At 35.0% G+C, this 17528-nt stretch overlaps 1 protein-coding gene across 1 annotated transcript in view; it reads left to right on the forward strand.

Annotated features, from left to right (window-relative positions):
• The window catches only part of KDM5B (lysine demethylase 5B), a 57250-nt gene that overhangs the window by 12847 nt on the left and 26875 nt on the right, over positions 1-17528 (forward strand). The window contains 6 exon segments of the mRNA XM_032217281.1: positions 538-660; positions 1371-1497; positions 1500-1540; positions 4712-4739; positions 4742-4767; positions 16797-16931. Coding sequence (XP_032073172.1) covers positions 538-660; positions 1371-1497; positions 1500-1540; positions 4712-4739; positions 4742-4767; positions 16797-16931 — 480 coding nt within the window.

Genomic DNA, 17528 nt, shown 5'->3' on the forward strand with positions numbered 1-17528 from the left:
TCCAGTTCATTGAGGTGATTGGCAGGGACTTCAGATAGAGAAATTAGATCATTGATGAGTAAGTTAGAATATGAGCTTGAGTACAAGGGCTGGAAAATACCAGTATTTACATACCTCCTGGTTTTCAAATTGAATTTGACTGTGACTGTATACTCAATATACCGGATTCTAATTTTATTTTTGATAATTTCAGTGAGACAGATTTTTTTAAAGAAATATTTTTGTATTTTATTAGAACACTAGTTGTATTTAAACAAAATGATTGTTCAAGTATCACATATATCAAGTACACATGATATAATTGTTTAGAAATACATTTAATACTTCTCTTGAATTGCTATGTTAAGCACGGAGATGTGGATAGGATAATAAATATTTATTTATTCAATTTGAGTGGTCGCCCATCTCAGTTGAATGACTTTGGGCAGCTATTTACAGTTTCTTTTGTTCACCATACAAAATGACTTGAGGAATTTTCACATTGAAACATCAAAATGAAAGCTGATTTCTATAATATTTGACTTTATATTTTAATAGGCTCAGACTAGGGTGAAACTGAATTTTCTGGACCAGATAGCAAAGTTCTGGGAACTCCAGGGATGCGCATTGAAAATTCCACATGTAGAAAGAAAAATTCTAGATTTGTTCCAGCTTAACAGGGTAAGTTGTGTATTACCATTTTTGACAAACTTTAGAAGTAGTTCTTAAAGCCACTGAAAGGTTGCATTTTCTAGAAATAAAATTCAGATTAAAATGTCAACCTTGAGGTGACTGGGGATACAGGTTTTTTTGGCCACGGACAAGGTGCAAATGAGGCTTTATTTTATATTGTATATGGGATTTTCCTTTTCCGTTTTGATTTTTTTTTTTAAATTGACACATTCTAGGGCAGGGGTCCCCAACCCCAGCCCACGAACCACTACCGGTTCGCAGCCTTTTGGAAAATGGCCTGCAAAAAAGCAAGCGCACAAAGCTCTACTTGGACAAGCACAGAATTAGGTTGTGTGCGCAAAATCATCCCTCCCCCTCACCATTGCTGGCGCTGCGGCTGCTAGTTCATAGAGCCAGGAAGGTTAGGGATCACTCTTCTAGAGATTATAGAACAGTTTTTTGTTCTCTATTAAAAAGTGGCAAGGAATTGTACCTTGTGTCACTTTGTCAGAATTAAGTGGTGAGCTTGAAGAGTTCACCCATTTTTGGAGAACATGTTGATTACTTAAAACATTGTTTTTCTCTAGTATATCAAATTACTATTTTAAAATTTTCTTATTGATAACTTATAGATTACTAATAAAGAAAAAAAACTACAAAGTACCATTTATTAGCTGTATTTTTACCACTGTTTTCATTCATACATTTTTACTTTATAGCTAGTTGCAGAGGAAGGTGGATTTGACTTGGTTTGCAAGGACAGAAAATGGACTAAAATAGCTACCAAGATGGGATTTGCTCCTGGCAAAGCGGTGGGATCACATATACGTGCTCACTATGAACGCATTCTTACCCTTACAACTTATTCCAAACTGGAGCTAGCCTTCTGGTAAGTTCTGCTTTTATAGTCCAGATTTTTAATCAACTTTTTCCCACTCTGCTGTAAAACATCCTAATAGCACTTTAAAGTATAAAACATTTGTCCTTAATTTAGAAGTTTTGGTGCTGGCTGTTGAATTCTCAAAGTGATACATAATTCAGTGGGGTTTGGAAAGTTTTCATAAAACTTTGAAGATTTCCATGATCCCAAAATGCAACCATTATTTATCAAGAAATTGATTTTTAGAGGGTATTTTAATTCTCACAATTGGAAGAAAGATTGTCCTTGGAGTAACCTAAAGCTGCTGCTAGTCTTTCGAACTCTTTTCCTGTATTCTGGAGTACATGTGTTTCAGTATGCTAGTTTTCATTTATCATTTTGAACTTGTTTAGGTATTTTCATTTTCATTATGTAAGCATAAAACCTTTTTCCTGTTCTCCAATCTAAGAGCTAAATGTAAAAACAATCTTCTGAGATACAAAGTGGATATTGAGTAGTGTGATTTTCTCTGAAATAATCATGTTTAGATCCAGATTTTGGTTGTCTGATAACTTGTTACAGCATAAAATTCTCTAGCAAAATGAAGAATTTTTTAGACTAAATTTTTCTGACTAGCTTAGTTATGGCTGTACTGTATACCATGCACAGTGCTCCTTTTCTATTGCTGTCTTGAAAAATTCACATTTATAAAATTCATCTTTCAAGAGTATTTGATAAGCCCTCTGATCACATCATTCCAATTTTGCATTGGTTTTATTTATGAGCCATTTCTGGAATGAATGAAAAGTGCTACAGTAGTATTGATCTTTGAAGTCCTGAATTGTTTGGGATCAGTCTATTTGAAACATACCTAGTTTCTTAATAACCTTTCCAAGGACTTAAGGTTATTATAAGCTCTTATATCAAACTTAACTACAATTGATGAAATTAGAAAGTATTAACATAGCATCTTATTAATGTAATCCCATTTAACATTTAAACATTTACAATTCTCTCTTACTTGAAGTCTTTGAAAGAAACTTGAATGCATTTTATTTTGCTAAGCTTCCCCTGCTCCCCATTTATGGCTGGGCTGGTTTTATCTGCTCTTTAAACAATTAGCCTATTATGTTTTAACTTTTTAATTGAATATGTTACCTTATGTAGAGACCATTTGAGATCTTATCCTAAAACATGGATATAGTTAATAAAATGCATGGAAAGAATACAAACCCTGATTAATCTTAGTCTCTCTTCAGGTGCATATGCACACACAATCCTCTCATATGTGTTAGAATTATGATTTATATAGATCCATAGACTTTTGATAACTAATTTGTTACGACGAATACACTTTTAGAAAAGGGAGGCAAAGTGCATCTCTGCTGAATCTGCCTTTTCCCCCTTTTTTTCTTAATCATTTTAAAATTATATGCTGATTTTTCTCGTCAATAAAAAGGAAAGAAAAGCAAAATAAATAATTAGCTGCCCTTTTATGATTAGACAATATTGATTTAACTAACAAATGGGTGTTTTTTAATGGAAACCTACATTTATCAAAATAGTCACTTAATAAACCACATGCTGTGTTTGCATTATCACACATTTGAGTATAGTATGGTGCGCATACATTTTCTATAATGAATAAGTGTTTAGAAATATCTTCTAATGATCATAGTGTTATTGTTCTGAACTAAGGACTAGTATTTCTGGGTCTCTACAGCACTATATTCAGTTTATGAACATATAGATAAGACTTTGAATATAAAGTAATAGCTAGTGGCAATATAGCTGTGTTCTTTGCATTATTAGGGGCTAAATCAATTAAATATTAATACCGTGTTTCCCTGAAAATATGACCTGTCCTGAAACTAAAGCCTTGCTACATTTTTCGCGTGGGCAAAAATATAAGCCCACCCCCAAAAATAACCCCCCTGGACATCCCCCTCTCCGGCCAGGCACAGCTGGCAGAGCGCCACGCGGCTTGGCGCCTTAGGGATACCCCCTAGGTCAGTGAATGGCGCTTTGCCAGGCTGGAGAGGGGGTTTGCCGGGCGGTTGCTCGTGAACTTGGTCACCTCATGGCTGCTTCGCCGCTGAGGCTGTGCCCGGCTCTTTGGGAGCCAGTTCGCAAGGGAGCAGCCGCCCAGCAACCCCAAAACAAAAGCCCTCCCCTATAATAAGCCCAAGGCCATATTTTGTAAGTAAAAAGAAAATAAGACCCTGCCGTATTTTCGGGGAAACACGTTATCACATTAAAGATTATGCAAAATATTTTAATGGTTTTTAAAAAACCATTGTAATGAACTTTTAAGACTAAAAGATATTATGTTACAAGCCCAAAATAAGAGTCAGATGATGGGGAGTGGGGAAGAGTATATTGGTTTGACTCTACAAAATGAAATTGGGGATAAGACACAAAATTCATTCAGTTTCTATGTTTATACAAGGAAACAAGTCCAATTTCATTGCAACTTTCTCATCCCAATGGAAGGCAGTAGTGCTTGCATATTATCAATACATGAACGTAATCCAAACTGGTTGTTGTGATGGTAAAATTGTAAGTGGACTGAATTTAGTCAATTTGCATTACATTGTCTCGTGGTAAAACACAGTTGTAAATCCTAACTAGTTGAGATCTGTAGCAGCTCATATCTTTCTTACAGTGTTTTGCAGTTAGATTCTAAGTGTAGTATTTAAACATGCATACAGTATTTAATCTTTCTCAGCTAAGCAATATGTGTCTTTTGGGGGGGGAAAGTGAACATTCTGGTTAGTATAGGAATGTTAATAATGCAAGACTGTCTCAATAAAAATGTCTGATTTTGGATCAGAAAAATGATCTTCATGATTCTGTCATGATCGTTTTCCTATATTTCTACTGATTAGACTAATTAGGCAAATGCTGCAGTTCATTTAATCACTTTGTATCTTGTGCACATTTTCTTCACTACCTCTTGTAGTCATAGTTACTGCGACGGAACATATAAACAATTTTCCATTTTCATCCTAAACAGTCAGCCATTTTGGTTACTGTGTTACTCAAAACCTACTTTTTGCAGATGTCTTTGAAAATAAAACCTGAAGAATTTTTTAAGGGCCATTCTAAAAGTGAATAATTTTCAAATGACTACTTGTGGCCTCCATTTACAAGGTCACAATTCCTTTAAGTTGTAACTCTCCAAGCTCTCTCTTGCAATAGGCACCAGACATTTGTTCCAAACTGATGTGTTAGTGGATGATGCAGTTCTGGAAAAGGTATGTGTGACATGACTTTTTGAATGACAACCCTTCCCATCTTTGTTCTAAACTATTTTGGATGCTGTCTGAATAATCTCCTATGCAAAATATTCAAATTGTATATTCTGTTAAATTGATTTTTTTTAATCTTACTTGTCACTGGTTCAATTCCACTTTTGATCATAAAACATTTTTTAAAAAATATGTTTATATATCTAATATATAATAGGACTTGGAACAATAAAATCTATTTATTTTTTATCTATGTACATATATTGATGAAATATTTCTACCATAGTAAAATCAGATTCTGTTGATCAATACAAATAGGCAAATGCTACTATATTGACATTTTAATATATATAAATAAAAAACTTTGGTATAGAAGAATTGGTGAAAAGAAACTAAATTAGTATTACCACTTATATTTGTATCTGTTAAATGTACTTGATACAGAAGAACATTTATGATGTTAAAATATAGTATTTCCTTATTTCAGCAGGAATTATGTTCAGCTATTAAAATAGAATAATACTTATGGCTCTGACTAATTAGTAACATCCAAAAATTGGAGTAATTGGGATATAGCAATTGATATCTCAGATTCTGATATTTTCTCTGAAAAATTCTAAGCATTTAGTTTCCTCTGTTTTCTCACATTGAATTCTAGAATGAGAACAGGATATTTAGATCATTGAGTCATACTTTTCACATATCCAAATTATAACATTTCTGACTGCTAACTCTTTTTTCCTCAATGTTGAAAATTTATTAGAAAAAATAATTTTGAATAATATTAAAGCTTATATGCACTTTAAAATGAATTGCACCAAATATGCTCAGTTTTAAAGTATGCTTTTTGTTAAACCGTCAGTGTTTCTGATTTTTTTTAAAGTAGAAAATGATAAGATAGTTTTAAAAATGTTCAAGGAATTAATTCCTTTTTTTTAGATTAGGTTGCTCAGCTGAAGCTTATAATTAGCTTGATTGTTCATTTATATTTCTTTTTTTGAAATGTAAAGTGATGAACAAGTTCTTGATAAATGTTTATCAGAATTTGCATATTCATATTTTAATTATTTTATGTCAGAAGAGATGTATGGAGGTTTTACTCCAATTTGTACTCTTAACTAGTTCCTGACTTTCTATTGTTGATAAATGTGCCTATCTTTGTCTCATCTTTCTGTCCTTTTTAACTTGGCAAAAGTTTTCCCATTTCATTATGTTCAATATTGAATTTTTAAAACTCGGCAAAATGAGGTGATCTTGCATTTTGTAGAACTTTGTTATAATATCTTTTCCCTCAGAATAGGCAGACAAGTATAATTTTTTTGTTCTGATACTCTTAGAATGTAATGATTTACAAAAATAGCATGCATAAAAATGTCCGTATGAAATGTACCTTTTTAAGGTACATCAAACAGGCAATTCCTGTGTCCTCTTCAATGTGAAATACTGTAGATTTTTTTAAATAGCATCATTCCATTCATGAAGTAAAAGTTGTTAACTGGCCGATGGAGATACCTATTTCTTTATATATAATAAGGAATTTTCTTTCAAAAGAGTGAGAAACTAGAAAGATTTTAAACAAATAAAATGTTGTAAATAAGGGGCATTAAAATGAGCAGGGTTTTTGCTTAATTTTTAAAAATCCTGTTTGGCAGATATCTTGCTTCTGTCATTACAATACACATTAATCAAAGTATGGGAATAGTATATTGTCTCAACAGATAGCAGCATCTATTCTGGGGCTGAAGAGTTAAGCAGGGTTGGTTTGATTGGTGTATGGATAAGATACTACCAGGTAGTATTAGAATATAGATTAAGCCAGCGGCCCCCAGGAATTGATTCCATGGAGAGAGGTTTTTCCATGGACCAGAGGGGCATGGGTTCATGTGCTGCCTGCATCCCGCAGATGGGGCTTCGCTTGTTTGCATGGCTCAGTTTCTGGTATGCCATGGACCGGTGTCAGTCCACAGACCAGGGGTTGCGCACCCTTGAATTAAACTGACATTAAGTCCCAGAGTAAAAGCAACATCATACTTCAGTACTGCTACATTATTGTCCAGAAATTTACATGGATGTGTACACATAATCCACCAAGAGACTTTAAGGAAACATAAAGGGTTAAAATATATTTGTGTTTCTTTTGGAACATTAGTTATACACTTGACACTGGTAAAAACAGAATTCGACATTCCTTACCTTCATAGTATAAAAGCGTCTTGAACAAAATGCTTGTTACGATGATGGCATGTCAGTATATTTCCAGGTAATGTTTCACAACTTAGGAAACTAGATACATACTAGATGAAGTTGAAGTAACACAATATGTGATGCATCTGCATTGTCAGGAAGTCATATGGCAAGGGCTGCCACAACCATGTATCCCATCGTCTAGGTATTGCCTATTCATGGGATCGTAAAGGTAAAGCTGCTACATACCAAAATATATTCTAACCTATATTTGTGTCCACTTAGCATTTGTTCACATTGACATCAAATTAACATTAACATGAAATAAGCTTGGGAGTAAATATGCAGTCAGTGAGGACCCGGATTGTTGTTGGGGGCAATATGCTGACTCTGTAAACCGCTTAGAGAGGGCTGAAAGCCCTATGAAGCAGTATATAAGTCTAACTGCTATTGCTATTGCTATATCAAGGACTAATAGTTCTGATCTGTGTGCTTCTCGGCAACTGAATGGCAGTATTTTATGTCTGTTGGAGCTTAATTATTTTAATGGTTTATGCATAAAACACCATAATTTACTTAAACTTTATTGAGATAGGAGCAACTGTTGCCTATTTCGATCGAGAAAAAGCTGCCAGTGTGATTTTTTTGGGAGCTTTTCAGTGAAAGACTAGATCCATAATCTGCATTCCAAGGTGTAAGAAGGATTCCAACAACAGTAATGTGCCTTGTAACTGTTAAGTAAAAATAATAGATGAGCAGACTGATCCAACTTCTCAGAAGAAGAATGCTATCCTTTCTGAAATAGCAGACAAAGAAAGCCAGAATCTAAACTTCAAATTTCCTATGCATAGCTTCCATATTTGCAAGCAAAGTCACTTGCTGAAATTTTGACTTTAATGATTTCACTAATCTTATTGCTTTGAACTCAAGAATAATACTTTTTTTTCTGTTCGTCTTTAGTCTTTATTATTGTTAAGGAAAGTTGATATAAGACTATCTATTCTTTCAGGGAGGAGTTACACTCTGCCCAGGCTATGTTTTTTCCAGTGCTTAACATGAGAACATGAGCCTTTCAGTGTATTAAGGTGTTGTTTCTCATACAACATTTTTATTATCTCTAGATACTGATTTAGACCCTGTAGTGTCTTACCTGTTTCAGATTGATCACACTAATTTGTTGACCAATGACCAATGTTGACCAATGACATATTGCCCTGCATTTGCAGATAATATTGTTCAATAATTTTATAGCTTTATTATTTTAAATCATAGCAGTTAAGTATTGTATGGGACTGGCATTACAGTGCAAACAGCATATATTGTATGTAACTTTCCAGAAATAGATCTTTGGGAAAGAGCAGTATTGTAATTATATGACTTCCATCAATAGCTACTCCAGCAAGTTATATGGTCAGCACTATTAGAAGTGGTTGGGAGATCTAGGGTAAATCAGTATCATTATATTCCCATGGAAATATATTCCCAATATTAATCAACCTCAATTTAGAGTTGGTGCTTAAACAAGGCCTTAAGCAAGATTGTAATCATTTTCATTTGAAAGTATCTACTACCCATTTTACAATCTACTGTTGTCTCAATGAAGATACTGCCCGCAAGGCACCACCCAAAACTATTGGGTACAGTGGGGGACTCTTATGAGTGGGGTACTTCAGTGCCTGTTTCAGGAAACTGAAATTGCCCTATCCCTTCAAACAGTGTTAATACTAGCTAGAGTCCTATTTCACTCCATCTCTTTGACCAGCTTTCATTGGCTATTGTGGGCAAAAATCTGTCCCAAAAATGCTTTTTCAAAAGCCATTCCATCACAGCCACCTTCCTGGAGGCCTTAATTTGGAGGCACACAGCAGGTCTGAAACATGGCAGACCTCATAGCCCCAAGAACTCTGCCCATTTTCTTAAGGGTAACTGGCTCAAATTCTCTTCAGGTAACTGAGCACAGGTGTGTTCCTGACATTTCCAAATGATTTGTCCAGCTGGAATCTTATCTCCAAATAGGTGACTTTATCTGATAGATATACTGAAAACATTCCTCACATTGGCCATGCAAGGGTTCCTTTAGTTCTTGTTTGTCCAGAAGGAACCTGGTCACATCATACAGGGCTGCTGGTGTCTATCCGCAGACACAATAAGTGCAGAGAAGTGAGCATGCTCTTGCCATCATGAGTCCTCACAAAGGCTCTTATCTTGGGATAATTGGCTTTATCTAGATGTTCCTTGTGTCACTTTACTTTCTGCAGCTGCTCAATAAACCAAGGAAGTCTGCAGGAGCCACAAACACAGTGTGAATAGATTATTCTGTGCAGGTTGCATGCTGATTCCAAGCTGTGACCAAAGTCTTGACCGAACAATATATTTCTGTATCTTCCAGTTTAGGATGAGAAATGAGAGCAATTGAGATTCATTCAAGACAATTGAATGACTGAATTCATTCATTCAGTCATTCAATTGTGAATAAAATCTATTGAAGGAAGAGGGAAATTAATTCATAGCTAAAAATTCCAAATAAAAAAATCTGATCCTGTAATTGTTATAAAAAATTTGAAGCCTTTCTCCGGGGGGCGTGGCCTGTTGCCGAGGAGGGCTCAACCGAGCTCCTCTCAGAGATCTGGTCTGTATATCTAAATAAGATCATAGATATCACCCCTTTTTGGCTAAGAAAGGGGCAGGGAGTAGCTCTGTATGCTAGGGTCTATTCGTAATCCACAGCCTTTCTCTTTTTTTTGGCTGTGGACAGAGATTAGATCCAGCGGGAGCGGAGCTTTTATCTCCAGCCAGTTCTTCTCAGCTGCCTTTTTTGGCAGCCCCAGACAGGCGAGCCCCCCCCAGGACAAAGCAAAGTTTTTTCAAGCCAGGATTAATACGGGCGGGTCCCACTCCTGTGAGATTTATGCTTTTATTACTATCTTAAATACCAGCACCATTTGCCTTAGAGACTTCTTTGTCTAAACGGACTTCAAAATGGCGATTTCTCTCCGTTGGTGATTGATAGGGGATGTACTTAGCCGTTTTACCTTCCTGCAGATCGCTCCTTAACAAAATAAATTCTTTTTCTTTGGAAACAGAGGGGAGCGAAAGCGCTGCTTATTTGCTTATTTATTATGGCACCCAGGTCAAAGAAGCGTCTTGCTACAAATGTGCCTAAAGAACCTAAAGAATTTATACTGGAATCACAGCCTTTGTCTCCTATGCCCTCTACTGGAGAATTTTTAACACAGGAATTTTTCTTTCAAATGTTTAATGATTTTAAACAAGAAATCAAGGAATTTGTATTGGAACTATATGATGATTTAAAGTCTAAAATTGACCAAATGAAGGCGAATACGTTCGCAGCCGTGTCTGCCCTGTCAGATTATTCTGCTGAAATAGAGAATAAATTGGAAACCTTGGAGAAGGCTAATTTTAATTTGACTACTAATATTCAAATACAACAAAAAATTAGAGACACCGAAGAACAGCTCGTGATGATAAATTTTAATAGGAAGGCATTTGCAATAAGAGTTAGAGGACTCCGCAAAAGGAGCAAGAGAATCTGAAACAGACCTTTGCTGAAGCTTTAGCCATGCGGTGGGAAGCCCGGGACTTAACTTTGATTGGCAGATTCGGAAAATTTATCGCCAGAACTCGTTGGTAGCGGAACAGCGACAGCTCCCGAGGGACATAATTATATATTTCTCCACAAAAGAATCCAGAAACGCGATCGTGCAAAAGCTTCATAATAACAGTCTCCGAGTTGATGACCAGGACCTGATTGTCTTCAAAGAAATACCTTTCCAGATGTTGAGAGCAAGAAGAGACTATGCCTTTTTAACTAAAGAACTTAGAAATCAACAGATTCGGTACAGATGGGAGGCCCCAGCCGGCATTACGGTCACATTTGAGAATCAAAGATTTCGTCTTAACTCTGTTTCGGAGGCCCGAGATTTCTATTGTAGGACTTTGAAGGCGGGACTTCCTGACTCACTTGGAAAAAGGAGAGACAAGCGGAAGGAGAAGGCAAGCGGCAGGCCGCGTGGCTGCAAGATGGAGGGGGTAGCCTTTCCTCCCTCGGAGAAGCAGAAAAGCGGAGATCGAGGATTTAGACATTTTAAAATATTTGCCAAAGTTGTGGACCGAATGGGGGTTTGCGACCTCTCTCCGGTAGAAAAAGCGGATTAATTCTTATTAGAAGGGAAAGTTGGGTGAAATTACTTTGAGCTAGATCTTAAACTAATGTCTGCATAAATTTGATAGTGGTAAATATCAGACAAGCAAGGGATGAGGGTAAAATATTGCGGAATGATTTACGTTGTTTAAATCCTATTAGAAGAGAAAGCCGGTTGGGATTATCTTAAGATAGATGTAAAATGAATGCGGAATGAATTATGTTGTTTAAATTTTGTTAGAAGGGACTACCTTAAAACAGAAGGTTAACTGACTTTTGTTGAAAGTATTATTTGAATATGTGGAATGATCCATGCTGTTTAATTCTTATTAGAAGGGAAAGTTGGGTGAAATTACTTTGAGCTAGATCTTAAACTAATGTCTGCATAAATCTGATAGTGGTAAATATCAGACAAGTAAGGGATGAGGGTAAAATGCATGCGGAATGATTTACGTTGTTTAAATCCTATTAGAAGAGAAAGTCGGTTGGGATTATCTTAAGATAGAATGTAAACTGATTTTTGTGTAAAGTAATACTTGATCCACGCTGCTTAAACTTTACTAAGAAGGGAAAGCTTGGTTAGATTATTTTGAATTATTGTTTGAAAATGAGGTTAAGAAAGATTATTTACGCTGTTTAAATTTTATTAGAAGGGAAAGTTTGATTATTCTTCTGTAAAGTAATATTTGAATATGTGGCATGAACCACGTTGCTTAAATTTTATCGGAAGGGATTATTTTTGGTTAGATTGTATATTGATGCCTACACAAATCTGTATAAATGTTTATCTGAATATAAGGTTTAGGAAGAGGAACGGGAGAGTCTACAGAAGTTGGGGTAAATAACAAAGAAGTAAGAGACGAGAATAAAATATAGATAGAATGACTTATACTATTTAAGCATAGATAAAGATGGGGGGCTGAGCTCAACACAAAGAGTGGTTTCTTTTTTTTCTTTTCTCTTTTCTTTTCTTTCTTTTTTCTTGTTTTTCTTTCCTTTAATATATTATTTTTATTTTTAATCCATACGTACACAAGATACTTTAGACAGAAGGTAGTGCCAGGTGTGGGCCCTGGGAAGTCGGGAGGATTAGGGATGGGGATTTGTGGGGGGTGGGAGGGTGGGTGTTAATATAGTCTCAATAAGAACAAGAATGTACTTATATACGGTTGTTGTTTTTTTTGTTGTTGTTGTTTCTTTTTTTCTTTTCTCTCTCTTCTTTCTTTATATTTTTTTTTTCTTTCTCCTTGGTTTATTTTACTTTTTATCAGATTAAACAACACTCGAATAAAGGCATACACCAAGGAGGGAGGTAGAGGGAAAGAAGAGGGAGGAGTAAGGAAGGAGTAAGGGGAATGCAAGGAGGGCGTGTGGAGTAAGGGGAGAAGGAAGGTTTGAGGGGAAAGGGAAGTAGGAGGGGAGCGTTAGAGGGAGAAAGGAAAGTTGGAGGGGTAGATGGGGTGTATGGAGGATGGAAGTGTTAGGTGGGGTTGTGAATGATGAGTAGGTTTTCTTTTTATTTTGTTTTATTTCATTTTTTTTCTTTTCTTATAGCAAATACCCTGTATATAAGTGATTGCAAAATGGATGTGAAATGAATAAAATATTTAAAAAAAAAAATTTGAAGCCTTTCACGAGACTTCAAAAATCAGTTTTATATGTTTGTTAACTATCAACAATTGGATACACTATATACTTTCTTAATTTCTGTTACTTAAAGAATTAGTTTTTTTTTGAGAAGGAGAGCCACAACGCGACACACAACATGCAGTCTCGGCAGTCTGAGACTGCCGTTGACACTTTTGCCCTGAATGGTCCAGCAGGACCTAACTGTCCCGGAAAGACAGTGATCCAGGAAGACAAAGCCTTGCTGTCTCAGGGACACCGCAATGTCCCTGATTGACCCAAGGGAACGCTTCAGCCGGCGGCAAACAAGCAGCCCCCAAGTTGTCCGGATGACGGCCTCCGGAAGGAAGGAGTGAAGTGAGTCCATCGGGTGAGGTTTTTTGTTACTCTGAGAAAGAGTGCCCAAGAGAAACTTTTTTTTAAAAAAGATTAATTAGTCCTTTAAGTAAAAGAATAAAGCGGCGAAATTTAATTCTTATGGGACTCCCTTGAAGTTTTCATTTTTCTTGTAATGATAGTTTGTGATTGAAGTGATTGTAACGTTCCTGTTCGCCGCTTGAAGTGAAGGATGATTTGTTTCCCCTCTATTTTTTACTACCTTATTTTTTGGCTTAAATTAAAACACGCTTTTTATTTAACAAATTCTTCTTCTATTTTACTAATTCCACCAAAGACCATTAAAGATTTTTGTTTTCCATATAATTGAGAAAAGTATGAAAAAAAGAAAAAGTGGAATCTGCCATTCAAAAGTCAGAGTCTGAAGTTCTTTCTTTGAAACATGTATCCTTAGTTCAGTCCTATTTGATCTTACTACTTTGTAACTGAAGGGTTTGCAACTTGCTTACAAAAATTTATTAAAGAGTCAAGGGCACGAATTGTTTTTTTGCAGGTGCCTGGGAAAATATTTGGTTAGAGAAGGAAAAGTAAAGAAAAGATAAAACCCTTCTCCTTTGAAGTGTAAAAAAGACTTGTGCGTAAGTTAACTTTTTATACACACACACACACACACACGCACACACACACCGACACACAAAGAAGCTTGAAAAGGCTAGAGTGCAGTGGCTATCAGGACTCCCTTTTTCTTTTTTCTACTTCATTTTTTGGGGGGGAAAATGGATCATATCCAGATGAGGAACCTTAAAAGTTTGAAACATCTGTCTGGAATTCAAAATATTTTAGAAGGATGTGGAAGATTTTGAGAAGAAGTTGGATAGACTATTGTTTATCACAGCAAAAGATGATGGGGTCGGAGCCCCAAAAATTAAAGAGAGAAATGAAAATATAGAAGATAAAGCCAGACAATAGAGGAACTTATATGGAGCAAATATGGGTGAAAGCAGAAAGAAGGAAGATGGAAAAGTGAATTTGACAATTGGAGCTTTATCCCAGATTTCAAGATACAGGAGGGAAAAAAAGGGTGATAATGATGGAGCTAAGAAGAGAAATCTATTTAGAAATAAGTTTGACAACCAAAGACAAGCTAATGTTAATAACATTCAAGGGCAACGAGACTGAGAGATCTTTTAAGCAATAAAGTACAGAGAGAAGTTTATAAAAACTTTATAAAAGGAGCTGAAAAGAGAATTGACACAACAACTGAAAAGAGAGATAAGACTGTTTTGCTACTGGAAAGATACAGGTTGGTAATGAAAGTTGATGATAAAAAGTTAGTTAAATTTTGGTGATTAATAAGTAGGAATTTCAGTATTTTGTAGATTGTTGAATGTTTGTTTGTTAACTTTAATTAACTATGACAACAATATGAAATAATTAGTATAAGTAACCTGGTTATAAATTGTAAAGTGTGGCCTTGGTGAAAAGACCTATAAATTTTATTATAAATTTTTGTTTAGATCTTGTTATAAAGGTATAACTACTTTGGTTCTGAAGAGAGGAGATGTGATATAAACATAAATAATTTTTTTCGTTAACCACCAATACTACAAGAAAATGTTAATGATATTTTGGGTGATTAATAAGTAGGAATGTTAGCATTTTGTAGATTGTTTAGATTCTTATTAAATGTTCATTTGTTAACATATAATCCTACGATAATATAATGAAATGATAACCTTAATGAGTAAAAAGAACTTGGATATAAATTGTAATTTGGGACTTAGGGAAAAGACCTATAAATTTTATTAATAAATTTTTGTTTAGAGTTTGCTAATAAAGGTATATTTCTTTGGGCCTGAATGAGAGGAGAGGTGATATAAAATAGCAAATATTTTTAGTTAACTACAATAATAACAAGGAAATGTTAATGGATAATGTTTAATGATATATATGTGTGTGTGTTGTACTAGTTAAAGCAATTGGATATAGAGCTTTAAATAGTGAGTTGGGGGGGGAAAAGGGGGGAATGCTAGATGCCTTACTAACTGACTTTGTTTCAGAATATGTTATAAAGGTGTACTGTTATTGGAGGTTTATTGAAATTGCGAATGAATGCCAGTAGGTCATTGTGTCTTAAATACAAATGATTTTAGATAAAAACACGTTTAAATAATTGTAATTAAATGAGAATTGTGGTACAGTGATAGTAAAAGACTTTTTAAAAAATTTAAAATGTACAATTCAATTTGAATGAAGTATATGTAATGATTGTGGAAGAAACACACGAAATGTATTTGTAACCAATTGACATGCTTTCTACAAAATGTAACGAAAGATGATTATTTTTTGTGTGTTTTTGTTTAATTAAAAAAAATAAAACTTTTCAAAAAAAAGAATGTAGTTTTTTGTATCTTAAATTTTACTCACATTTTCTAAATGTTGGTAATACATCTTTTAGCCTTTAACACTGGTTCAATTCTCCATTCAACTATAAAATGCTATTGGTGACTTGGGCCAGTCATTATATACAGTTCATTCAAGTTGAGAGTAATTGAAGTGCTAGAAAGGAAAACGTGCTTTCTTAAGCTCATTAGAGAAAACTGCACTGTCTGACTTTTGAATAAATTTGCTGGAACATCCATTCCTGGAAAGATTGGCAACTATCCTGAATGTTTTCTATTTGAGAATAATCTTTGTCACTGTAGAATAATGGACTTTAAATTATTTGGGAATGGCCTTATAACTCTTCCAGATTGATGGGCAGCAACAATTGCTTCTCTAAGATCTTTACTCTTTGGCATTGTGTTAACACACACCTCAGTGCTGGAGTCCAGCAAACTCCATTTATACTTGCTAATGATCAATTGATCAAGGACCCTTGATTAGCAGTACCTGGCTGCTACTTAGTCTCTTCATGCCTACGAAAGCAGTAAGGTGTAGTTAGTTCTTCACACATTCTCCATTTTGGCTTTCTTTTTGTAAAATAAATGTTGACATGGTGTCATATATTGCTATTCGTCTGAGGTTGTACTACTTTTAAGAACAGCTAAAGACCAGATGATTTTTACTATGTCCTAGCTAAGAGGTAAATACTGTGCCCTAAATGTACTCTGAACCCCAATCAGGATGTCAGTGACTCAATCATTTGTATTCATGGGATATGCTGAGTTAGTTTGACTAATAAATTATCCAAATAGTATAATGAAAAATTTCTGTGTGTGTGTATGTGTTTTGCTGCAATACTGCTTCAAGCAGTATGGTCATAAAGCACTGTTAGAGAAGACCATTTGTCAAGTATGGTAGCATGTAGATGAAGAGCAATAATCATATTAATAATGTTTTTATTCATTCAATTTTATTACTATATCTATATCCAACTATCTTAAAAAGAACATGGCAGGATAGCTTAGGTTTGTAAATTTGCATATGAACAAATCACAAGACTTCTGGAACCACTGTCCTTTGACAGATGAGACCAAAGTGAACATGTTTGGTCATGTTTGGCTATGTTTAACACACACAGTATATCAGCACAATCATCTCGTACCAAGCATGGTGGTGGAGGGATGATAATTTGCATCTGTTTTACAGCCACAGGACCTGGGCATCCCAATTCAATTGATATAATCATGTAACAATAGTTTCTTTCAACAACTTAACATAATTGTAATGCCAATGGGAATATTATATGAGATGCGAAGAAATAATTCACTTTTGCTTTTTCTAGTGTTTTCAGAAGCCAGATATTACCAATGGTACAAAGGAAAAAGAATATAAACCCCATGATATTCCTCAGAGACAATCCGTTCAACCATCTGAAACTTGTGCTCCTGCACGTCGTGCCAAACGCATGAGATCGGAGGTAGGATTGACTTTGTATATGAGATAATTGTACGAAGGTCATAATATAAAAGTTTATCCATTGCCAGAAATTAAAGAGCATGATCTTTAGGCTTACAGATTATGTCTACAATTCTTATGATGAATACAGCTGCTGCTGTGGTCTTATTCAACCACATTTGAGAAGAATATTGTTATTTAATTAAATGTATTGGTGGCCCAATTCTAGTCTTAGAGATAGCATATTCTTCCCATAGTGCAATTTCTTTGGAATGATGTTTTTGCTTCGATGAGTGCATCATATTAAGCTATAAAATGATGTGTTTTCTATTGGCTTATAATGTGTAAACTATGGCTTATTTAACATAAAATACTTTAAGAATTATGACTTAGCATAATTTTGGATCCAATTTTTCTATTGTGCAAAGATCTCTTACAGAAATCACACATGGTTAATCGCTATTATTACTAATATTTCTAAGTCATTATTTTCAATCACTCAAAGCAGTGTACACAGAAAAATAACAGGATTCAAAAAAATCATGACAGTGTATATTGCAATGGGATGACTACTGGGGGAGATGTCAGAATTCCCCAAATTCTGTATCACTAAGTCAAA

The sequence above is a fragment of the Thamnophis elegans genome, chromosome 5 (genome assembly GCF_009769535.1).
Source record: "Thamnophis elegans isolate rThaEle1 chromosome 5, rThaEle1.pri, whole genome shotgun sequence".
Classification (NCBI taxonomy): Eukaryota; Metazoa; Chordata; class Lepidosauria; order Squamata; family Colubridae; genus Thamnophis; species Thamnophis elegans.